Genomic DNA, 26,332 nt, shown 5'->3' with positions numbered 1-26,332 from the left:
TTTTTTTTAAAGTAAGCCACTTCAACCAACAGACACTTCTATTTGAGAAAACTTCTAGTGATTATTTTCCCCCAGAATCAACATTAAAACCGTCAGCCCTGGATTACGTCATTTCGATGACAGATGGTTGATGTCAATATTGGAGTGTTTGCAAGAGAAAGCATGTGTGCATGAGCACAGAGTTGCTCAGAATTATATACTAAAAGGCATACCACGGTAGAGCTTGTAAGACTCTCCGTGGTGAACATGTTGTGTCATAGACAAAGCCTGGTGGATTCCTAGAATATATGTAAGAAGTGGCTTTGAAAGCCACATTTTTGTACCCCTAATATATGTAGTATTTGCTCTTGGGGTGTGTCGTCATCAGATGGGCTGACTTTTACACTTGCTAACTTTTATTCCTTGTACATTGCTTGGAGGGCAGTGCATCAGAGAGAGAAAACTTGATTTGCTTGCGTCACCTCGAGTCCGTGTGGCTATTTTGTTTTCCCTGTGTGTTGCTGATTAATCTCAGCACCCTATTCTGCTACACCTAGGCAGCATTTAGAATCCTTTCTCAGCCCAGCTTGAAGCTTCTTGCTACCAGTGAATTAGATTGGACAAGATGAAGATACTTCTTGTCGTCTTCCATAACTAGCTCCGCCCCATTTCTCTTGGTGGCTGCCTCTGTAGATGGTGCACTTGCCTTAAAACTGTTCCTCCATGTCGATTGGCGGTGCTCTTTCCTTAGGCTACAGTTGACCCTTGAACAACACAAGGGTTAATTAAGGGCACAAACCCCTCCCCAGAGCAGTTGAAAATGGATGCATACCTTTTAGCTCCCCTTAAACTTAACTACTAATAGCCTGCTGTAGACTGAAAGCCTTATTGACAACATGGGTCAAAACATGTTTGTATGTTACATGTGTTAGATATTGTATCCTTCCAATGAAGGTAGAGAAGAGAGAATGTTACTAAGAAAATCACAAGAGAAAATATGTTTACAGTACTGTTAAAACACAAACCCACAAATAAGTGAGCCCATGTAGTTCGAACCTGTGTTGCTCAAGGGTCAACTGTATATATTTTTACACAGTCATTTGCTGAAAGAGAGTCATAGCATCTTGAATTATGGTATGAGGAGGGAGCTTACCGATAATCTAGTCCCTTATCACATAATGGCAGTGAGTTGTTAGAAAAAAAAGAGAATGAAACCTGTCTGGACCACCTTCATTCATACTGTTTTAAAAGATGCTCATCTGATTTTTCAAAACAGCCCTTAGAAATAACCATGATAATTTTTTTTTAAAGATTTCTCTGTCTCTCTCTCTTTTTAATTTCTTTTTCTATAGCCTCTTGTTCTGGGTTTCCTGCAGAGGGTAGCCAACGAACCCCTTCTGCCTAGGATAGAGAGGCTTCCTGGGATACAGGATTTTCAGTGCTAACACTAGGGCCATCATGGGCAGACTGCGCTGGTTGGTCACCCTCTTCCCGGGTGCCCTACCCAAATGGCCAAGTACAGAGGAACATGGGTCCCAAGGTTCTCACTCATGGACTAACTAACTCCCAGTTACAGCTTTTCTTTCCTTCCTAGGAAGGCACAATATAAAGAAAGGTTAGGGATGGTAAACAGATGATTTTATGACGATAGAAATGCTTCACCCTTGTGAGTTCTTGCTTCTTAGGTTTGACTCGATTTCTTTTCCCTCTGCTAAAACTTTTTTCAAATGCAAAGTTTTGTAGTACTTGGTCCGATATTAGGATAAGAGTGAGGATGAAATGTAATAATACAACGAGGAACCCAGCCTGTAGAAAATACTCGATGTATGACATTTCTTTCCTGCCTTAACTTCCCTGAGCAGGGCACCTGGGTGGCTCAGTTGATTAGGTGTCTGCCTTCGGCTCAGGTCAGGATCCTTGAGTCCTGTGATCGAGCGCCATGTCAGGCTCCCTGCTCTGTGAAGAGTCTGCTTCTCCCTCTCTCCCTGGTGTTCTCCCTGCTTGTACTTTTCTCTCTCTCCCTCTGTGAAATAAATAAAGAACTCACCTGACGATTCACAGACCTGTACCCCTGGGGATAATAATACATTATATGTTAATTAAAAAAAAAAAAAAACTCACCTGAGCAGTGTGAACAGAGAACAAGAGATAAGGAAGGCACTGTGAGAGTAATGAACATATAATTAGGCAAAAAAAAAAAAAAACCAGAAAGTATAAAAAATGAGCACTTGGATCCCAGACACAGAATGAGACAGATCATGTTTGTTGCTCCTCTTGGACAAGAACATTTTCAGAGAGAGAAGACTTGATTCATTTGGGTCAACTTGAGTCCAGGTGGCTAATTTGTTTCTAATTTTAAAGGTTGGAAAGATACTGTATTTAGTAACATGAGGAGGAAAGTGTGTCTTACCACCACAGCCACCAAACTCAGTGTTGAAGCCCTATCCCCCAACTTTGATGTTATTTGGGATTACTTAGGGTTCTTTAGGTCAGGAGGGTGAGGACCCCATGATGACGTTAGTGCCCATATGAGAGACCCAAGGGAGCTTGGTCTCCCTCTACCATGTGAGTACACAGCAAACAACTGGCCATCTGAAAGGGAGACAGTCCTCCCCAGACACCAATCCTACTGGCACCTTCATCCAAGACATCCAGCCTCCAGAACTAAAGGAAATAAATTTCTGTTGTTTAAGCCACCCAGCCTGTGGTCTTTTGTTAGGGCAGCCCAAGTCGACTGAGACAAGAAAAGATAGCACTGCAACAACAGAAAGGCAATTCTTTAATTAAATAAGTATTTAAGAGCAATAATTATTTCTGGCAAACAACAAATACTTGTTGAGGTGGTTAGAAATCATTTTTTTTAAATCTTAATGACCACTAGGGCTTCTTGAGTCATCTGTAAAATTGACTAAGTCAGTAAGTATATTAATTTGTAAGTTTTGTGAGTGTTTCAGGAGTCTCCAGTGGTTTGGTGAGGTTTGGTTTAATTTTAATTCTCAATTTTGAATTGAAAAAATGGTAGGGTTTTCCTGTCTGCCTCTCTTAGTGCTTGCTCGCTCTCAAGGAAGTTACTCACACATAGCCCAGTAAAATATGAGCCCTCTGTGGAGAAATAAATTATTCACAGCTGGTAACAAGGAAAAACTAATCCAGCTATTTATTTGTAAGGAAACGACCAGACTCTGAGTCCCCTACTGTGGACAGATAGGGCAGCAGCATCTCCCTTCCCTGGTAAGGGTTTTTTCCTGTCAGTCTCTGTCTCCGTGGACAGAACCTCATCTCAGATTCTTCTTTTTGCCCCTGTCTTTGCCATGTATGACTTGGGCTTTAAATTTTTTTTCTCCCTGCTCTTTCCCGCCAGCACCCCTTCCTTTCTGGGCTGGTTTCCTTCTGGATCCTCTTTCCCCTCCACACCCTCTTTAATCCCTCATGCTGTTTGGCCTCCTTCTACCCTTCTTCTCAACCCTTCTCTTTCTTTGTCTTCCAAGAAGCCCATCCCTGACCTGCATACCTGGGTGAACTAAAGCACCTGAGGGCAAAGTTCCTCTCTTGCATGCCTCTTGCTACTTCTCTGATGGTTTGGGTGAGATTTTAGATGTAGGAGACTAATTGTCAACCAGCCCCCCACCTTTTAAATGCCCCTTATTTGCAGGACAATACTGTCTAGTGCCACAGACCAGTTAAAGCATAAACGGATACAACAGTATCAGTCAAATGGGTTTGGGCTCTAAATGTGTATGCATCTGTTCGTATGTACATATCTACGCAAATACACAGGCTCGCACTTGAATTACCCAGAGGCGAACCAAGGGTGCGAATTTTGAGATGGGAGGGATGGAAGTTGGTGGGAAGAAGGTCGAGAAGGCCTTCTCAGTTGGCGGGGGGGGGGGGGGGGGGGGACAGTAACCATTCCTGTTCATTAAATGAGTGCCGTCCTGAACAGAGTTGGCAGTTAATCGCGTGCTCTGGATACAGAAGCGAGTAGAGAGCTTTCAGTTTGGTGGGACAGACCAACAGGGAACTGAGGAATAGAAGTGAGTTAGCATACCACTAGGGGATGCAGAGGTGGGGTGAACAGAAGGCATACAAGTGGTACTATCTAGCAAGTCACAGAACTGGGGGTTTTTTCCTTCTGATTATAAAAGTTATTAGTGCTCCTAAAGATGCTGAGGAAAGAATGATAGAAAAATGCAGAAGACAAACAAATCACCCATAATCTTGCCATCCAGAGGAAAGCAGAAGATAGTTCTGTTAAAGCCCTTGTTTGTACAGAGACTTTTTTGGCTTATTATATTTTTTCACTTGTATAAGTCAGGTGTTGGGGGGAAATTAAGATCTTCCTAGTAGGTTACTCAGAAATTCCAGAGCACGAGTCTCCAAATGGGTGCTTGACTGAATATATGGTAAAATAAACGTCGCTACACTCTAACACCACGTACTTATGCGTTTTTTATGTATTTGGGCCTAGAGCAGGTTTTTTTTTTTTTTTAAAGATTTTTATTTATTTGTCAAAGAGAGAGAGAGCACAAGCAGGGAGGGAGCAGCAGGCAGCGGGAAAAGCAGGCTCCCGGCTGAGCAGGGAGCTCTATCCCAGGACCCTGGGATCAGGACCTGGGCGGAAGGCAGACGCTTAACTGACTGAACCATCCAGGTGCCCCCTAAAGCAGTTTTTTACCATCCTTCTGAATCCGTTGTGTTTGCTTCGAAATACATTTTCTTAACTGTTTTTTTAACCACTTTATTGACTCACAATGCATATACTGTATAGTTCACCAATATAAATTCGGTGGTTTTTAGTTTAGTATATCCACAGAGTTGGGCACCTGTTACCACAATCAAGTTTAGAATGTTTTCATCAACCCAGCAAGAAACTCTGTTCCCTTTAGCAGGCACATCTCATTCCCCCCAAGCCTCGCAGGCTTAGGAGTCTCCATTAATCTACTTTCCTAGCTTTGCCTCTTCTGTATGAATGGAATCATGCAGTAAATACATGGTATTTTGTGACCAGCTGCTTCTTTAGCCTACTGTTTTCAATCGTTGCTCATGTCGTAGTAATGCTTCGCTCCTTTTTTTAAAAAAAATTATATTTATTTCTTTGAGAGAGAGAATGTATGAGCATGAGCGGGGGAGGGGCAGAGGGAGAGGGAGAAGCAGACTCCCCGGTGAGCAGGGATCCTGATGCCTTGTGGGGCTAGATCCTAGGACCCTGGGATCACGATCTGAGCTGAAGGCAGGCGCTTAATCTACTGAGGCACCGCCACCCTGTTTGCTGGTCAAGACTGAACGACACTCCATTGTATGGCTATAGGATGTTCTGTTATCCCGTTGTCAGCTGATGGACCTTTGGGTTGTTTCCTCTTTGGGGCTGTTATGAATGGTGCTGCCACACGCATCCATGTCCAAGTGTTTGCGTGTACATACATTACCAGTATTTATCTAGGTATGCTTAACTAAATCTTTTGCATGTTTTTCCATTCTCAGATTTCAGAGCACTGTTTTATACATTAATTTTTATTATAAAGGAACATGTTTAAAATTAAGTCAGTTATCTTCCGGTCTTCTCCCCACACCACCCTCTGGTCACCGTTCTCATTCAGCCTGGAAGCTTAAAACCATGCTGCTTCTTCCCCTCAAGGCATGTTGAGTCTTTTACCAAATTCAGATCACCTTCCCTTATATGTCTTTGCATCCTTTCCCATCTGCTTTCTCCCTCTGAGTTAGGTCCTTGTGATCTCTCTCATTCATGCACTGACTTCCCCATTGGCCTCCCTGGCTCTGTCTTCATCCCCTCTGAGTGACTCAGGAAACCTCTGCCATAATCAATCTTTCTAAAACACTGCTTCTGTTTGCTGTCCGTTGGAGTCAGGCAGACCAACTTAGCCACTCGCTGAGCAGAGTTTCCTTGGTTAAGTTTCTTTACTTCTCATCTGTAAAAGGCAGTCAGTCATACCACCTCCCAACATTCTAGTAAAGATTAAATGATTCCCTTGAGCTTTTGTCTCCCAAAGTAACATGATGTAAACTTTATTTCAAGATCCCACGTTTGTATCTCATGTCTCCCACAGGGGCAAGGATCATTATGGTAGTTTGTTATACACACACACACACACACACACATATATTTATTTATTTATAAATAATATAAATTTATACTTTAATATATTTGTATTATAATGTGTAATATAATTTATATGTATATTATATATTAAGATCATATATTATATAATATTTATATTTAATATATATTTGGGGGGAAGGGTTATCTCCCAGCACCTAATGCAGCCCTGTGTGCTTAATGGGTGATCACTCAATTAGTATTTACGAAGCAAATCAGTTAATTGATTTTCTGCTTAATCTGGTTATTTGAATAGGTGGTAATTGTAAAGTGATAAGTTAACATTTTTAACTTAACAGATAACAGCTCTCTCTATACCTGAACACGGGAACAAGCGTAAAATAGTAAGCAATATATTTCAAAAGGTCATGTTATGGACATGGAAAATTCCTCTGCCCGCTTTGCGCAGTGGTAGTATCGTAGCCAATGAGGTTTATCCGAGGCACGATTATTGCTAATTGAAAATTCCTCTGCTAATCAAGAAAGATAGCAGCTACAGCACAACTGCAGGTCAAATGCAGGTTACTGAGGTGTTCTATAGGGTGATCCATGACTTCCTCGTCTTTTTAGTACAATGAAAGTATTGTAACTAAACGAAACCTTTCATCTTCCCTTCTGCATGAATCATTTCCTTCCCATAACAGACATATCAGCATACACGTCTCATCTGCTAGAAAACATACCCTACTTCTAAATGTTTTCCACTGTTTATTGAGCTTATGAATGATAGTTACATGTTCTTTTAGTTTGTTTAAAAAGGCATGTAATCTGGAACTTGGTGCTCTTTGTAATTTGACCCAAGGAAAATCACTTCACACTTACAAGATGCGGTGAGTGTTGCTAAAACTACATACGGAGGAAGAAATGATCTTGCCAATTCCAAGTCAATCAAACCTTATTTGAAAACCTGACATTCATTCTTTCTTTTCCTGATGGTAAAGGTGTAAGAGTTGGAACAGGTATAGAGAATAGTGACCCCAGAGGAGTAATTATTAGCCTTTACTATGATTTGGGCATCCACTGTGTGGTGACAAGTGTCCCTTTCCTTTCTTGTTCACTATGTGAAACACTTTGTTGTCATTTGTGTATAGCAGTGGCCAGGAACAAGAGAGATGTCTACCATGTATGAGTGTGAGAAAGTATTTGTGTGTTTAGTTGCCACTTACTGTAGGTCTCCTATAACCTGGACATTTTACAGATAAAGCAAATAAGATTCAAAGAGGCTAAGTGACTTTCCTAAGGTCATTCAGAGAGAAGTGACTGAGTAGCGATTCACACCCAGGACAGTTCATCACCAAAGCCTATGCCCTTTCCCCAGTCGACAAATATCCGGAAAAATCAACATGTTGTGGGGGGGTGGGAGTGGTGTGCATTAAGGGCTGAAATTCAAAAAAAGCTTTGGGAAAAATCCTTGCTAAAGAAAACCCCAAGAACCATACTGTTTTGGCATGCAGCACCTATGGTCATATGAGAAGAAAATTGACTTTGCTCTGGTTTGAAATGAATGCAGTTAGTCATTGTATTTTGCAATAATCTCCTTTTAGTTAAAAAAACATGCTTATATGTATAAATTAAAATTTATTGTTTGCAGAAAGTTTATCTTATCAGCATTAACTATTATCAAGCATAATAGTGAAGAAAGGTATTTGAAGAATAGACTTGGAAATAACCTAAAATTATCTTTCATAAAAACATAACAGTGTTCAGTTTCAGGTATTTTCCCCCAAATATTATTTATCTTGTCAAATAAATTGACTTCAAAGAGTAGAATGGCCAAGTCTTCCAGTAGGGTCCAGTGTAGTTTATGTGGGAACTCAAAATAGAAAAGAAGTTGAGGGCCATGAGAGATTGAGAGGAGGTTTATGCAAAAGAAGGTCATCATCCCAAGAAGTGAGTGTGGAGAAAATCAGAGGGAAAAGGAGGATCATAGCTGAGGTGAAGAGAAAGGAAATGTATAAAATTAGAAATGGATCCATGAAATGTAGATTGAACAAAAGACTTTTACTGATAATGTTTGTGCACCATTACCCAAACATTTGGTTAAATTACTGAAAGAAGTCATCTGAAGTAATTAATTAATTATAGTTTTTGATATACTAAAATACATAAAAGTTACTGTCCTTCAGTAATGCCCTGTATAATAAAGGGATTTTTTAGTCTATTAATCCAATAAAATAATTGCACAGTTTTTATTTGGGGATGTTCTTGGTAGGTATAATCTTTCCCATTTTGCTAGTTAACCCCCCTCCCCAAAATGTGTATATAAAAAAGAAGTGTTTTTAAAAAATATAAAACCAGGCTTCAGATTTACTGCTTTCAGTAGAATATCTCTTTTGTTAATTTTATTTTTAAGTAATTAGTTTATAAGAATTAGTAAGTATGTCACCTGGGATGGGAGGCTTCTAGGATAGCTTAGTGGTTCCTCTCCCTGCAGTGACTTAAAAATGTATGACTTTTTCATTTTATGAGCCTCTGTCTCATGATACAGAGTAAAATAGTCCCCTGGTATCTTCAGTCATCGTGAAGGGCCCATATCAACATGCCCTGAGATTTCCAGGAATGGTAGGTGTTTAGGCAATAGGAAGAAACAGAGTTCAGAGTTATTTGGGACCTCCTCACATTGTCTCTGTCTGGCCATCTCTAGTTCAGCTGTCTTTCAGTCTTTCTGTGTCTTGCTCTCCCGCATGTTGGTTCTTCAGGCTTCTACTTCCTTCCAGCTCAGCCCTATGTCATAGTAATAAAGAACCAGCCAAGTTTGACTCATGCATGTGTGTGTTTTAGCTGAATCATTCCTACAATTATAAAATTATTCAAGGCAGTAAAATGAAACTCTCCCTTGCCACTAAACCAAAGAATATAGTCAAAGATGTCCATCATTGTCCACCTAAAATATGCCATAAATTACGTGAATTGAAGGGTATTTAACTCAGCTTATCTGAGGAAGGAAGAAATAGCAAAATAACCTTAGTGAAAATACAGTCCTTAGTACCTGATGCATCCAGGTCACAGACCTGATACAGCCAAGACTTTTGACCACAGAGCCTTGTTTAAAGACAGATTGTATCATAGAATTGGAACAATCTTATTCTTACATTTTGGGATTCCACTATAGCACCCCAAAGAGGTAATCATGATGAAAGCTTTCATCTTTCCTCTAAATCCATTGTCAACTCTCCATGCATCTAATGAACATAGCATCTTCTGTCACATACAAACTTAAACTTTCTCAGCCCCAAACTGAATGGATGGTCCTAAGAATTTGATCACATTCACGACCACCTTTTGGTCAACTTAGAGTACCAGTTCCAGGTAGACTTGCCCCCCACCTTCATGTGACTCATTGACATTACCTTGTGACCGTGTCTTTGCACCCAACTGTTTTAGAGGAGGTAATTGCATACAGTCAGGATGTAGTGGTCCTGTATAACTCTAGCCAATCCATATCCATCCTCAAGCCCAATTAATAGACCTCACAGTCCCATGCCAGGTCTTCCTATGTGGCAAAAGTCATTCTGAGCCATACAGTGAATTGTTGCTTCGGAGTTTCTAGTATTCCCCACGGAAGGCCACAGAGAAGTGGTTATGATTCAGACCTTTCTGCTTCTTGCACTCAGGAAAGTAGGCCAGACTCATGAGCCAGTTCTAACTCAAGGATGTAAACACACATTTCATTGTGTGTGGCCAGGTCCAGCCAAGAGAGGCAAGACTTCAGGCTCTGGAAGTACGGTGGACTACATGATCTGAAAGCCCTCTGCTAAAACGTAGCAAATGGGGGCACCTGGGTGGCTCAGTGGGTTAAAGCCTCTGCCTTCCGCTCAGGTCATGATCCCAGGGTCCTGGGATTGAGCCCCGCATCGGGCTCTCTGCTTAGCAGGGAGCCTGCTTCCTCCTCTCTCTGCCTGCCTCTCTGCCTACTTGTGATCTCTGTCAAATAAATAAATAAAATCTTTAAATAAAAAATAAATAAAACGTAGCAAATGTAAGATAAAATATAGCAAGCATTTGCTTCAATGCACAGTGGAGCTAGCAAAAATGTTACAATATGCCAAGGGAGAAAAACAAAAAGGGAGACACAAAGCAAACCAGTGAGAGCATGAGCTCCGCCAGAGCTGAGCTTCAGACTGGGGTCCCAGAACCCACCTCAGGAAGGAGGAGGGCTGGTGCTTCTGCCTGGAAACAAGTCCACTCAAGGTAGCCTGCCTTGTTTGTTTCCCAATAGCCATGGCCGGTTTCTTTTAAGGGGCTCCATGATCCTGTGGGTACCAGCCTTCTTCATGCAGGGTGAGGGTCTTGGCATGTTTACAAAGCCACCTCACCAGCTCCTCAGATTAAAGTCGTGTCCTCGGTTCCCTCTGTGCCTGCTGACCCAGCGTTCCCATCTCTCAAGCCATCCGAGATATGTGCGACACAAAGAGGGGTCGTTTGTGTTTGTCCAAACCTCAGAATGCTGGTTATACATAGTTTTGTAATTTTATACCTTAATACTAAGGAAACAGGAGTGTGAAAAGAAAGGGCACTGTTGTTTCTGTGCAAGCCAAGTTCTGTGCTTTGGAAAGGAAAAGAAAAATGGTGTTACCCATTAAGATGGGAGCAAAACAGTTGTAAAAGAGTGCACTGGGGGAAGAATGTAAAAATCTAGAAGGGCCTAACACTGTGTGTCAACTATACCGGAATTTAAATCAAAAACCTAATTAAGGGGCATCTAGCCGGCTCAGTCAGTTGAGTGTGCAACTCTTGATCTCAGGGCTGTAAACTCAAGCCCTTTGTTGGGTATAGAGATTACTTAAAAATAAAATCTTCAAAACAAAAAACAAAAACTTAAATTTAAAAAATTTAGAAGGGCCATAATACAGTAAGTATACGGAAAGAATAGAGAACTTCCATCATTCTGGTGAATTGCTTTGTTCCTTGTTAAAGCAGGGGAAGAATTTAAAGACACTTGGACATTGGCAAAGCAGTCTGAGTACAGAATCCCGCAGGCACCTGCTTGCGAGACACCGGGTTCTCTATAAAGTGCTCTTCACGCGGTCTCTGCACTGTTTCACCCCAGAGGCTCAGCTGTAGGGGCTGTCTGTGAGTGTGGAGAACACTAGTAATCAAAAGAAAAGTTTCACAATATAATGATGAAGCAGATAGGCTTTGGGGCAAGGCAGACCTGGTCTGAATTTTAAGTCTCCGTTTTATTTGATCTGCTCATCGGAAAATAGGGGTGATAATAATACTACCTTCTTGCCCCTGAAATTTTTGTGAGAATTAAATGAGATAATGTTTGGGAAGCACATGGCATCATGTCAGGTTCAACATTAGTATTCTAGAACTAACAGCTGTTAAGATTCCATTGTTTGGCTTTTCTAAAATTGATACATAGTATTTATATTTATAATTGATATATAACATTTTAAAAGTATGGTCTCTGGTAATATGCTACAGATATTTTTTAAAGCACTTTATTGTTGAAAAAATCAGTCAGTCATTGAGCAGGGGATTAGGAAACATTTCCACATGTGCCATAGGAATATATTAAATAAAATATTTATTAACCAAGCACTAGGCCAAAGATTAGGGGCAAAGCACTAGGTAAAGCACAAGGCCAAAGGCTAAGGGCAAACCTAGAGAAGTTCTTGCCCTCGAGGGGTATTGATCCACTTGGGAAAACGCCAAAAAACGTCACCAAGTGAGCTCATTTAATTACCAGTTAAATGTTCAATGTAGACACTGAGGGCTGTGTGTTCATGGTCGCGTCTGAAGCCCGGAGTGATGGTTAAATACCATAATGCTGTGAGAAAGGGAGGTGATAAAATTAGAAAAATGGGTCCTGAGGTAATGTCACACTGCAGGATCAGGACCCCTGGAGAGAGAGGTTCACCCTGAGGAAGTCCTGCGATAGCAGAGAGGTGAGGAAAGGGTGCTCAGAGAAGAATGTGACCAAAAACAGTTTCCAAGAAGCCCACATACCCCACACTCCAGACCAGAACAGTGATGTGTTCTACGCTATCAGGAAGTTGGGTAGGGCTTTGAAACTGAGGCCTGTGTCTCCCCAGTGGCACTGCTGTTGCAGCGAGTGTGAATAGAATACCCACCACAGTGATAAAACCGGGGAGTCAGGGACCCACAGATACTGATGAGAGATCCTTACCGTGAGGTCAAATGCAAGAAAAACCTTCACTGTCCAAAGGAAAGGTGTCTCACTTCTTTACATCTCCTCACCCTTGAAGAATGTTTTGCTTCCTGTGACCAGTGGTATCATGACCAATATGATTGAACGGTAACTTGAGAAAATTCCCTGTTTAATATGTATCTTTATTCTTGTAGGCCTCTTTTTCGGGGAAGTTCAGATGTCGATCAGCTTGGAAAAATCTTGGAGTAAGTAGTAACTGTAATTTTACATCAACATCCGTAGCATTAAAGCAATCGCAATGCCTTTCGTCTGACATTCATAATAAACGTTTATCTCTTGTCTTTCCTCCCCCACACTGCCCCCTCAGTCGGTGTTACTATTTGTGTGGTGAGTGGGGACATGGCAGACATGCTGTTTTACCCAGAGCCCATCATGATGTGTGGCCTAACATAGAAGCTCTGGAAGGTTCTATGTTGCTCGTGTGGATCTTTTCCAGGATCCTCCTTCTCCATTTGACTGAGCTCCATTTCTTGAGTTCAGATGTATTGTCTGCTTGGGGCCATTTCACATGCATCCACCATCCAGGTGGGGTGCTTGGTTGCCTGGTAACCCATCCTTGCCCTCTGGGCTTCCTGTCCCCATCAAATATCCCCATTGAGTCATCTAGATTGGTTTTGCATTGTTTTGTTTCGGATGGTTGGTACGCTCCACAAGCCATTTTTCTTTGGAGCCACCGACACAGGAAATGAGACTCCAAGGTTCTAACCATATGTTTGTTGCTAAAATTCTGTGCGATCTTGAGAAAGTCATTTAAAATGCTGTGTAAAGTGCATACACGATGCCTGTTACATAGTGAATGCCTTTAAAATGGTAGCTGTGGTTATAATTCATCATTAATTGTTTAACCTTTTTGTTCGTTAACTTCTTCACCTGAATAATGAAACTTTGGACGTAAATTCTAAGATCCTTTCTTGCGCTCAAATTCTTTGGATCTAATTGTCTGTTACTTAGCTCAATGATTTGCAGAGTTCTATTTACGTCTACATGTTTGTGCCTGTGGGAATATGGATGCATTCATGTTTCTAGAATGTCAAGAAGGGGCTTTTCCTCTCAGAAAGCATGAAGTATGTGCACTTCCCAAGCCCCATCAGAATCGGGGTGAAGTAAGAAAAAAGTGGGAGTTCCAGAGCCAAAAGTAGCCCCGATCATTGGTCTGTAACATTTTTGTAGGAATCCCAGTGATTTTTATGAAATTTTCAGTCCGTAAAACTGGTGAAAAATACCCGTAAAGAAACTAATTATATATTAACGCTATCACCTGGAGCATGACTGCTTAAAACAGTTGGAATAAACCTGGAACCTCAATTTGTTCTTCTAGTGACTGGAAAGCTCCACTAGACTTCTGGTGATGCCAGTCCGCTGCTGAATCACACCCCGTGGCTTTAAGGCCTGAAACATATTTGCTGGTGTTACTGCGTGGGGGCTTCCCTGGCCCAGGGCAGCTGCCAAGACTCCCACTCCTCCCCCCCACCTCCTCCTCCTGGTCGCCTTCCTCCCACTCCTCCCCCTCCTCCTGCCACTTCATAAGTGGACAGATTCAGGACAAAACTCATGTTCTCTCTGCTTCTGGATGTCAACTTCTGTGCTCATAAAGTGAGACTTTTAGTCTTCCCCATCACTGTTGAATGTAGTTTGTGTGCAGTGTGAACTTGAAGCAGGAACCGGGAAAGTCAGACACACCAGTGAGTCTGTGCAAAGGAAAAGTGATCTTGACGGCACCCAGCTTGCCAGACCTTAAACCCATCACCACCTTTCCCTTACGGACATCACCTGGGTGCTCTGTCCGCTTCTAGCCCTGGGCTCTGAGGACCTGTTAGCCTTGTTAGTGCCCCTTCATATCTGAAGCCAGGGAGATGGACCCAAAGGAACCTCTGACAGACATGTTTGACCTTGCGCCCAAGGGAAAGCCGGTCCCCCCTGTGGCAAAGGCCTGAAACCCTAGGTTGCCAGCAAATAAGAAGCCGTGAAGTTCTGTAGGCCTTATGCCTTCAGGATTTCCTTCTTGGTTTCTGGCACTGTTTGCTGAAATTATGTTCTGTTTACTCTGCATTTGTTACTTTGGCATAAAGAAAAGGGACAATGCTGCACCCTAGTGTCATTTCTAAAGGACTTGAAAAATGATTTCTGTCCCCGCTGCCATGTACAGATTTTGTGCTGTCAGTCTTTATAGTACAAATGTCAACTTTTAAGGCTTATATTCAGCTGTCCAAATACTGAAATTTGATGCAAGCACTTTTTAATGGACCTATCAGAGTCTAACAACATTCGTATATGGGCCATTAAAGTTCATACTCGGTATTAAAGGGATTTTTTTTCTTTTTTCTTTTTTTTTTTTTTTTTTTTTTTGAGGAAAGCCACATTCACATTCTCTTACAGGGAGAACTGTTTCTGCATTTAGAAAGATTTATACTTCAAAGAACAGCAAGTACTTTGAAAGTGAAACTGAATGCTGTGAGCTCGTGACATTTTAGAGCATTTTTCAGAGCAGAGTCATAGTTAAATGGAAACAAAATATTGGCTTTGGAATAAGGAGAGCTGGGTTCCCTCCCATTCCTGATCTGTGGCTGAACTCACTGTGTGATTGATACATTTCACTCATCCCTTCGTTTCCACATCTATAAAAAGGAAGTAATAATGACCTTTGTGTCTCAGGAGGTCATTATAGGATCAGAGGAGGCAACAGATTTAAAAATACTTTTGAAAGTTATTACATAGCTAGCTAGCTACACATGTAACCACACATACATGTACACACAGAGGCACTCTGCTTGGCTCTTGGCCTTCAGCTGCCCATGTCACCCAATTTATTTCAATATATTTGAAAATATTTTAAATTATTACTAAGAATTTTTATAATTGATTTCTAGATGACTGGCGATGATATGCAAAAAAAAATAAAAATAACTGAAAAGCTAAAAATGAAGCAAATAAAGTTCTTTCATAAGCATTCTCTTCTTCCTCTACCTATCCCATTCTTTCCAAGCATATATATATATTTATGTCCTTTCATAATTAATAATGGTATCTTTTTTTTTTCTATTCTTACTCTAGATCTTGCTATTAATCAAATTTGTGTATTGCCCAAGTTGTCATTTCCCTTCGCTTGTTCTGGTAGCTGTGTCCATGAGTCTGTCTTTATTTGCCTCAACACCATAACTCTCCCAACATGTCCAACAGAGGTAGAATTACAGTGTCTTCTCCCGGGCACCCAGTGACAGGTGCAATTACAATACAGGTGTCTGCTCTTCCCAGGTGAGGTCTGTGACCTGGGCTCTGTCGAGGGAAGGCAAGGGGGAAAGAGAGCCTTACAGAGAGCCTGTGCTGTTCACCACCACATCTTCCTGAAACCTGGAAATCCATTCGGGAGAACACATCTTCTCGACCTTTGTTCCAGTGAGTGCAGGCCAAGGAGAAGGCTCTGATGCAGGCTAGCACCATTTCTAACTGCAGTTAAAATAATTGGGTCAGGGGCACCTGGCTGGCTCAGTTGGTAGAGCATGCAACTCTTGATATCAGGGTTGTAAGTTCGAGCCCCACATTGGGTGTAGAGATTACTTAAAAATAAAAGCTTAAAAAAAAAGTGTGGTCAATTTGAATAGCCATATATTCTGTCCACTACATTATAACTTCTCAGTTTGGAGTTAATCAGAGTCTATAAGTGAGAAACCTAAGTTCTTGCACCCCCTGATTTCCCTTGCTCAAATCTACTTACTATCTATACATAGACTTTATTTTTTTTTAAAGATTTTTTTTATTTATTTGAGAGAGAGTGAAAGTCAAAGAGATCACAGAGGGAGAGGGAGAAGCGGACTCACCAATGAGGAGAGAGCTCGACTCAGGGCTGGATCCCAGGACCCTGAGATCATGACCTGAGCCAAAGGCAGATGCTCAACCAAGTGACTTACCCGGGCACCCCTATATACATACACATTAAATAATATCTCCATGGTGCAGGGGCACGTGGGTGGCTCAGTCCGTTGAGCATCCCACTCTTGGTTTCCAGTGGGTCGTAATCTTGGAGTGGTGGACTTGGCCCCCCTTATCCCCCATCAGGCTCTGTGCTGACCGAGGAGTCTGCTTGTCACCGCCCCCCAATTCATGTGAGCTATCTCTTTCAAATAAGTAAATAAAATCTTCTTTTTAAAAAATCTCCATAGTGTATAAGTTGTGTAAAGCCACTGACCTAAATAATATTTCTGAAGAACCTCAAGTCACACATCAATAGGACTCAAGTAGTTTGTATTTTTAGTGTGGTAGTGATACATTGCCTGTGCATTTTAGATTAATAACATTATTTGCCTCTTACAATAATAATAATAGGTGGGGCACCTGGGTGGCTTAGTTGGTTGGGCATCTGCCTTCATCTCAGATTATGATCTTGGAGTCCTGGGATCCTTGCTCATCAGGGGAGTCTGCTTCTCCTTCTTCCACTGCCCCTCCCCGCTCTCCTGCTCTCTCTCTGTCTCAAATCAGTAAAATCTTTAAAATAATAATGGATCATGTAATGATATTGACAAGTACTGTGCATCAGGCACTGTGCTGTGCACTTCATATAAATTATCACTGTAAATTATGATTGTTAATAAATAAAGACACAGAAGGCTATGAGGCTCACAGAAGTTAAGTAATTTGTCCTTACCTACCAATTAGTTGTACCTAGAACTTGAACCCAGGTCTGCCTTTTCCAAAACCTATGCTTTTTTTTTTAAGTTATTTTTTGTATTTAAATATAGTTGACATACAATGCCTGGACTGTTTCTGTATCACTTGATCCTCTCTCCATGTTTCTGACCCCAGAATAACTTTCTGGGAAATTCCTGGGAATAATTTTCTGGGGGAAACATAAATGATACTGCCTTTATTTATTGCTTGCTCACTTTGGAATACCGTAAAATAGTTTCGTAGAGGCACCTGGGTGGCTCAGTTGGTTAATCGTCCAGCTCTTGATTTCGGCTCAGGTCATGATCTCAGGGTTGTGAAATCGAGCCCCGTGTCAGGCTATGCTCAGCCCAGAGTCTGCTTGTCTCTCTCCCTCTGCTCTTCCCCCGACTTGCTTGCTTGCTCTCTAAAATAAATAAATAAAATCTTTTAAAACAAAAAAATTACTTTTTTAATATAAAATATAGATCAACTAAATTAATTTAATTTGAAATTAAATGATAAAATAGTGTTTGCCTAGCACAGGATTAATATACCTTAGCCTCTTTTTGGTCTGATTCTGATGTATGTAATTACTGTTCAGGGAATTATTCTTTAGCCCAAAGTGCAACCAAATTTATTTGTTAATGAGTCATGCTAGATGAGCATCATAAAAGCTCTCTTGGGCATAAAGGAAAATAATGCCCGTGTGGGCCTCCTACTCTGTCAGTATGTCAGGACTTACTGGTAATAATACTGTTTTCTCTTTCTGCATCCCCTCATACATTTACTATGTGCCACCAGAGGAATCTCTTACCTCTTCCCAGTGAATTTTACAACGCTCCTGCGAGACGGCCCTCTACCTTGTGATTCCGTATCACAGGAGGACAGAGATGACAGACTGGCCAGTAACATCAGTGAGGGGCCCCCAGGATGCTGTGTACCCCATGCCTGCCTCTCAGACTTCACCATCATCTGGATTTTGGTGGGGAGATAGCTTCAGCACAGCTGCTAATGATACTAACGTTCACACCTGGTTCTTTTGTAGCGTAATTGGACTCCCAGGAGAAGAAGACTGGCCTAGAGATGTTGCCCTTCCCAGACAGGCATTTCACGCAAAAACTCCTCAGCCGATTGAGAAGTTTGTAACAGATATTGATGAACAAGGCAAAGACCTACTTCTGGTAAGTTCACACGGTGCGAAGTCGGTCTTTGTGGTGCTGATGAGGGACGTGACCTGTCCGCTGGGTGGTCCCCGGGGAGGTGGACGCAGCATTTGGCATCACATACCATAGCCATGCAGAGCAAGAAGCCACAACCTCTCTTCAGCTTTCATTTCCACACCTGCGGGAGCTGGTGGCCTCTGATTCTGGAATATCTTCTCTTCCTGCAGAAAGAGAAAGAGTCTGATCCACACACTTTCAGTCGGCTGTCTTTAAATGTTCATTTGAACACAGCCGCAGAAGCCTCTCGATTGATCTAGACACACACTTTCATAGGCAGTGAAGGTGGCGTGCAGGTAGAAAATACCTCACCGAAAATAAGGACTCGTGTTCTGTTTGAGAATCAGACTCGTAATACTTGGCCTTACACATCCTTCCCTACACTCGGGGGACAGACCAGAGGTAGAGGAGTGGACCTATTGAGCTACCCTTGGTGTTCAGAACCCAGTGAGTAATGAGTGTATCCTCTCCCTACTACTGACAACCTTTGATATCTCACCAAGAAAGCGCTCCTGGACCTGGAGGCACCAGGGCTCCGTTCTGCGGAAGCAGTCTAAATTCCCGATGCAGACCGATGAGTCTGTAGGCTTTGGTAGAAATGTTCTACTTCAGCTCTTCGCGGACACAGCCATTCATGGGCGTGTTCGCAGAGCCATGGGGTCTCCCCGCGAAAGCCCTAATTCCATCTTCACCTGATGGCGGCTCGTTTTCCGGCTTACTCAGATTCCCTGCACCGCCACGTTACGGAGAAGGACGGCTTTATTCCCTAAGACGCTCGCTAAGGCCTTTGACTCACATCCTTGGAAATCAGTTATTATTATTAGAGGGGAGAATATAGTCTCCTGTACAGAGGCTCACTGTATGGACACACTTGCTGGCTCACCTGCTATTTAGGAAAATTTTTCCCGGGTTTCAGATAACAGACAAGTACTTGCATTACCTTAAGAAAAGGGGGTTTGATGGAATGTTTCATGTGGCCTGGCAGTGGAAAGCCACCCAGAGTGTGAATGCTCTCTCAGTCCTGCTAAGAGCATCACCAGGTGTCTGCTTGTCTCTGCCCTGCAGGCCTTTTCTCCCCCTCGCTGCCTCTTTTCGGTAGAACTGTCTGCTCCCCTTAACTGTGCCTGGTCCTTTGACTTCAGACCTTCAGCCAACTCATGGATGCTTTGAGCTCTAACCTCCACTGCTCACATTTGTTCTGTTAGTATTTCCTACATCAGATTCCTAGAAGGAAGAATGTGGCTGACACACCTCACCTTTTTGCCAAGCCATGATAAGAGTTGCTGCCTAGAGCCGAGTCACCATTCCTGGTCCAGTCAGCTCTGCCAGCAGGGGGTAGGGACGATGTGTTAGAAAAAACGGCTGCCATGGGCTTTCCTTTTCAGCAAGAACTTTAAATGGAATGCTCCTCTTAGGAGATTCTGGACACAGAATCACAATGATAGCCAATTTTAGTAGTGAAGCATCCCACTCCTTCAGCTACTGGGACACCCAGAGACGGCTCAGAGTATCTGTTAATTCCAACATCAGGAGGAATCACCAAGAGGAACTTAAAATGTAAAGATAGCAGGCAATGCCTCAGGCTCATTCAGTGTCTCCCACTAGTGGTGGCTTTCCAAGTCAGACGACACATGAGTCCTCAAGTAGAGAAGTAGCAGCAGACAAAGAAGAAGAAGAAAGCACAAAGAGATTACCAGAGAGACAAGGCAGAGGTGACAGTGAGTGTCAGCAGATATTAGAAAAAGCAAAGGAAAGAAACAAGAAGCAGCCCCAGTGACATCAGGACTAGAGGAAACGTAAGGATAAAACATAATAATTCACGGGCATTCCAGGAGAGGACAGCCCAGGACCTCAAAGCTCAGAACCCCTGAAAGATCTCACTGTTTTCCTGCCAGAGGGACACAGGGGAGGACTGTGGAGCAGAAGAAAGAGAGTCGTTCGGTACCAGAGAGGCAGCTGAGACCCCAGCCTTATTTGTTGCCTCTTTTCAAAGTGATTTAGTAAGGATGAAAGAGGGAAAGGTATTTCCGAAAGTTTCATTTAAGAAACAGCATTTGAGTTTTAGCACTCTGAGAATTGTCCTTTGTTTTATCTGAAAACAAGGCTGACACTCTAGTGTCTCAGCCTGTGTGGATGGATGTCTACCTTGGTGTTTACAAATGCTCTTACCCACATAAGTAGTGCACAGTCATAAGACCATTCAGTGGGATGATTATTTTTAACATCCAAAACCTACCCATCTTTACAAGTTTTGTCCCCTTCATCGTGGTTAACTTGGTTAACTGGGTACTTATTCCAAGTATGAAGCTCTTGCTGAAAAAAGTTTCTGCTGTCGAACTGTTTTCAGAGCCTTGAGGCACATATTAGGAGACAAGAGACAAGGGTTTTCCTTGGATTAGTGTGCTTTTGCTGCATAACATACAACCCAAAAATCTCCCTAGCATACAGCAGTAAGCATTTATTTCTTGTTCACGGGTCTGCAGATTGGCAGAGACCGCTGTGCTACAGCCTGTGAGTCAAGGACAAGTGTTCTCTATGTGTCTCATTCTGGGCCCCAGAACAAGTGGGCCTTTGGGTCCCTGGGGCATGTTTTTCTCATAATAGAAGGTGGATGCTCCAGAAGGGCAAGCAGAAACACGTGATGGCCCCAATGGCCTAGGCTTGGAAGGCACCCTGCTGCTTCTGTCCACATTCCATCGGCCAAAGTAAGTTACATGGCCAAGACCAACTCTAATAGAAGAAAGAATACTTCTCCCATGAAGGGAGGGGTGGGAAGGAGGAGGATACGTGTTGAAAAATGATCCGGTCTGTCACAGTAGTCAATTCTTGACGAAATAGCAGTTCCAGACATTCATTTTATCAGTTATTTGGCAAGTAAATTAGATTTTCTTGGAGAAACAATATTCTTACACAGGACTTTGAATTAATTCTCAAGTCATCTAATTGCTCTCTTGAGGTAGAACTGTGATGGAACTTAGCCACCATGTCTATCAATGTTTCTGTAGGACTTAAGTATTAAGACTTCCAATTTGGGGCACCTGGGTGGCTCAGTCAGTTGAGCATCTGCCTTCGGCTCAAGTCATGATTCCAGGGTTCTGGGATGGAGCCCCGAATTGGGCTCACTACTTGGAAGGGAGTCTGCCTCTCCCTCTCCTTCTGCCCCTCCCAGAGCAGTGCACGTGCGTGTGCGGGCGCCCGCTCTCTCTCTCTCTGTCTCTCTCTCCCTCTCAAATAAATAAATAAAATCGTTTAAAAAAAGAGAGAGACTTCCAACTTGAGATTCTCACACACTTCCACATTAGGCTAAGGAGTTCTCCTCTCCACCCTCTTCCCAGCTCTAAGCCACCAGGATAGCTGTGGGGATGGGCTTCCTCCCACACAGTCCTCTAGGGACATGTCTCTCTATCTTGAACATGTTCCCACAACTTTTTTTTTCTTTGTCCCAGTGTCCTGGGGATTAAACTGACTGCTTCCTTTTCTAATGTCACTGCCTAATTTTCTCCTTCCTGGACTCTGGGGAAGAGAAAACTCAGGCTCAAGGATTTTTCCCCTGCTCTTCTGTCATGAGGGAATTCAGCCCATGTAAAACTTCTCTTAGATGTTTATTGCTATTAGAGACAGTAGGATCATTCTAGCAACAAGCTCCTTCCTCTGCTTGCCCTTTGGCTCTTTCGTTTTCAGGAGACATTGTGAGAAACTGCCATCCACAGACTGGTGGGGAGCTCAGCTTGATTAAGATTTGGGTCAGGAGACCCAAAAATTTGCCTGGAATTATATATAGAATTTTCCAGATCAGTAGTGTTCAACAGAATGTTAGAGAGGGTCCTAATCTAGTCAGGACCTGACTGAGACTCTGAGCTCCTTGAGAGCAAAAACCCAGGTTAAATGGAAGAGGTCAGCGTAACCATGGTAATGCGACGTCTTTAGATGACAGATAGGACTGAAACTGATAGACATTTCAGGTCCCCAGCTCACTGCAGTGTGCACTGCATCACACGGATGGGGAAGCCGGTAGGGTTTTTCTGTTCCTTGTGTGTTCCTGGGTGATGGTGGGTCTGACTCATCCTTCACTAGTGCTGGCCACCTGCTGGGTGCTCTGGAGGTGTTGATGGAAGGACAGGAAAAGGATTTGAAGGACACCCAGGGTTGGAGTGGAAATGGAGCTGAGGTAGGGAAGCGCTCTGCCCGCTTGATGATGAATCGGCAGTTGGGGAGTAGAGATTGCTGCTCCAGAGGTTGGCGTTCCCCCGCTTTGACCTTCTGCCTGCACTTGGGCTAACAGCCTGGAATAGAGTTCGGTACCAGAACTGAACCTGGAGGACGGTCCGCCCTGGGGCAGAGTCCATGGCTGGCTGGTAGATTGAGAAAAGTTGGTCCTAGGAGTTGGCCCTTACTTGCCCCCTCCTTAATAGAGAACATCTTTATTTCCTGGTTTAAAATGTATTTCCTTTTTTGTTTCTTCTGTTGTTGGTTTGGTTTGGTTTTGATTTTAGAAATGTGTCAGAAACTGTTAATGATTAATTAGCCTTTTACCCCTGAGCAAGGTAACCCCCCTTCCGTTCCTGACTCATCAGTAAACCTTGGGGGAGGGTAAAAAGTTTAAAAGCTTAGTCCTGACTGTAGCACTAAGTTGGCTAACATTAGAAAAATCGCTATCTAAATAAAGTTGTATACATACTACAATAATAATAGTATATTTTAAAGGATGCGGGGTGGGTTGAAGGGAAAGCCTGGGGAGGTAACAGTCCACAGGTAACCCAAAAGCTGTTGCCTTTTCCTGAAGGGCAATTTATACCTTGAGGCCATATATAAGATGGCTATGTCTACATTTTGTTTAGTGACCTTTTTTTTAAGTTGTCTTTTTTTTAAGACTTTATCTGAGAGAGCGCAAAGGCAGGAGAGATCACAGAGGGAGAGGGAGAATCAGACTCACCGCTGAGCAGGGAGCCCAATGTGGGACTCAATCCCAAAACCCTGAGATCATGACCTGAGCCGAAAGCAAACACTTAACCAACTGAGCCACCCGGGCACTCCTTTATTTATTTTAGAGAGAGAAAGAGAGAGTGAACAGGAGCAGGGGGGGCGTAGAGAATCCCAAGCAGACTCCCTACTACGCATGAAGCCCGATGTAGGGCTCCGTCTCACCACCGTGAGATCATGACCTAAGCCGAAACCAAGAGTTGTCCGCTCAACCAACTGAGGCCCCCAGACACCCCGTAGTGTCCCTTGAAGTAGATGCTTGTTCTCTTTCTAGACACACTTAATTCATGTAGTGAATACACGTGTAACTGTCTAAACATATTATTTAGATGGACATGTTTTACATCAATCAGTGATTCTTTCTTTATCACAGAAGTGCTTAACATTCAATCCAGCCAAAAGAATATCAGCCTACAGTGCCCTGTCTCACCCATACTTCCATGACCTGGAGAGGCGCAAGGAGAACCTGGACGCCCGTCTGCCACCCAACCAGAACAGCTCAGACATGAACACGGCCTAAGGCCCCCGCCGCCGCCTTATGCTGATCACCTGGAGAACACCCTTGGTGGCTGATGCCACCCCCCTCACCCTGAGTAAGCCCCAGCAGAGCTGCTGAGGATCACTGGCTGGGGACCTTCTAGTTGCCGTCTTCTGGACAGGCTCTGCTTCTCCATGGAAACCGCGTAGTTTACTGTTTTGAAATCAATGCAAGAGCGATTGCAGCTTTATGTTCATTCGTTTGTTTGTCTGTCTGTTTGTTTCGAGAACCTGGAAAAATTCCAGAAGAAGAGAAGCTGCTGACCAATTGTGCTGCCATTTCATTTTTCTAACCTTGAATGCTGCCAGTGTGAAGTGAGCAATCCAGGCACAGCTGAGTTATGATGTAATCTCTCTGCAGCTGCCCCAGCCTGATTCGGTACTTTTGAGTGAGAGAGTGTGTGTGTGCGCGCGTGCGCGCGTGTGGGTGTGTGTGTGTGAGAGAGAGAGAGATTCTTGTTCTCTTAAAGTGTTACTTTCTGCAAACAACAAGAATAATTGAATTTGAAAGACTCAAAGTGACCTATAAATAACAGGTTTCTGTTGACTAAAGGTGATTTATCAGAATGGGCTTCTTGAATTAGAAAGTTGAGCCCATGTCCTCAGAATTTCATGGTCAAAAGCAGTAAATTTGCTAGCATTAAAAGGTTCACTATCTCGATGAGGTTTTATACACACAACAAAAGGGGAAAAAATACTGGTATCTTTTAAGAGACCTGTTTTTTAAAGCATACATTCTAGTTACTCTTCAAAAAAAGCTGAATTTACTCAATATAAGTCCATTTTAACTTGTATTATATGCTTTTATTGTTTCTTTTGAAAAATACCCTATAAGCTTTTTCTTACTTGCTATAGATTTAGGGAGTGTACCTCAAATAGGTAAAATTGTAAAAAAAAAAAAAAAATTAGAGAAAGCCTTTATTTCCTGATTTGAAATCTATTTCCTTCTTGGGTTTTGTTGTTACTTTATTTTGTTTTTGATTTTAGGAATTTGTCAGAAACTGTTTGCTGTCTTGGTGTGGAGAGTAGTTCTCTCGGACCAGAGACAGGAATACCATTTAAGTTTTCCCTATTACACTGTACGTTTTCTACCATGCACTGCCTTGTTTGCAAAGTGTCCATCTTATCTGTCCCCCAGGACCTCTAATATATATTACTACCATTACATAACTAATAACAGATTGCCCACGCTTTTCCCAAACACCTCCTGCTTGCTTGCTTTCAGTGAATCTTTTGTGAATACTTAGATTCAGATTGTGGCTTATGGCTCCGATTTCGTGATCCTGACGGGGTCCCCCCAGTATGTCCTCGTTCTGATGCAATCTTCCTACCTGGCATTTCATTGTTGTTATCTAGGCAGTGAGTAGAGGACTGGTTCTTCTCTTATCACCAGCACATAGATTGCTTTAAACTGTTACTTAGTGTTTTACAATTTTTTTAGAATATATTATCAGTTAGAATCAGAGGGAATGTCTTTAACTATTTTTTAGAGATATATATTTACTCTATAAAATGACCTTTTCTCCATCCCCCAGGCTGTGCTTGTTTCTAGTGCCTTGTGCCTACTCCTGTTCTCTGCAGAGCCAGCCTGACCTGGGCATTGTGAACAGCTTTATTTTTTTCTCCTGCCGTTTTCTCTACTGTTTTTTATGTTCCAGTGTCATCTCTGCCTTATATGTGATTAGTGCTCAAAGACACAGAGATTACGTATCTTTCTGGAAGTTCAGCTGTCTTTGCTTTCTGACTCATGATTTGAGTGCGTGCAACAGTTAGACTATGTTTAGAGTTAGGGTTTTCAAAAAATGAACATCGCTTCCCTCAGTAGAAAATGTTCCAGATGATGTTTATATGTTGTCAAGCCTTCCTGAATTCTTCACAGCTCAGTGTTTCTATACTACCATCTTGAGCAAGAAAAAAATTCGGAGACTTTTCTCCTGGAAAGCTTTTTGGGGTGGGAATTACTCTTTTTTAATATATACGTTGTTTAACATTTTTCTGACTCAGTAACTTGAAGGGCAGGAAGATTTGTCTAAAACCGGATACAAAATGAGAAGATGGGCCATATGATTGTTTTACGCTTTCTTCGTTGTTCACAGTATTGATTATGCTTTGTTATCCCTTGTAAATGCTTGAGATATAACGAATCCAGAGCATGAGGGGGGCGATGTCTCCCTGGAACAGTGAGCTCTGCCTTTCCTTTGATGGCAGGTCAAAATACCAAGACATTTTTGCTGGGGCCTAGACATTGAATTTTAAAACTCACTGCACTGATTCGTCATGTGCTTTTTGTTTCGCATCCACGATTAGAGTGGACATAACTTGACTCGGCTTTTTTAAGTTTTTCCTAAGTTCTCTCAAGAAAAATGCAGCTGTTCTAAACTGGAATTTTTCAGCATTCTTGAGAATTTTAAACAAGTAGAGAGCCCCACTTTATTTCTAGCATATACTTTTGGTTCATTTCTTGGTAGTGTTTATTAAAAAAAAAAAAAAAGCACAAACAGTTTCAGCATTGGATACGTGCAGATTATACTCGGAGAGGCAGGAGGAGGAGGCACCTCAGCCTCTCTGAACTTTAAGAGTCTGACCCCAGCTCTTCCATGCGTAGTTCTTGGGAGTTGAGTGATTACCCTCTTGCTTTATGTCTTGTATATCTGGCCTACCAGTTCTCGAATGCAGATCCCA

At 42.4% G+C, this 26,332-nt stretch overlaps 1 protein-coding gene across 4 annotated transcripts in view; it reads left to right on the top strand.

The window, feature by feature from the left end:
- The window catches only part of CDK6 (cyclin dependent kinase 6), a 233,625-nt gene extending 207,499 nt beyond the window's left edge, over positions 1-26,126 (top strand). For 3 of the 4 annotated variants that reach the window (XM_080818081.1, XM_080818083.1, XM_080818082.1), the window contains exons 6-8: positions 12,407-12,457; positions 17,959-18,094; positions 23,487-26,126. In XM_080818081.1, coding sequence (XP_080674207.1) covers positions 12,407-12,457; positions 17,959-18,094; positions 23,487-23,633 — 334 coding nt within the window. In that variant the 3' untranslated portion in view covers positions 23,634-26,126. The remainder of the gene's footprint in view (positions 1-12,406; positions 12,458-17,958; positions 18,095-23,486) is intronic. The other variant, XM_080818084.1, reaches the window with a different exon arrangement.
- The last annotated feature ends 206 nt before the right edge of the window (positions 26,127-26,332 follow it).

Source organism: Martes martes, assembly GCF_963455335.1.
Source record: "Martes martes genome assembly, chromosome: 11".
NCBI classification, from domain to species: Eukaryota; Metazoa; Chordata; class Mammalia; order Carnivora; family Mustelidae; genus Martes; species Martes martes.
Note: the sequence above shows the minus strand (reverse complement) of the source record. Positions and strands in the feature narration are given on the sequence as shown.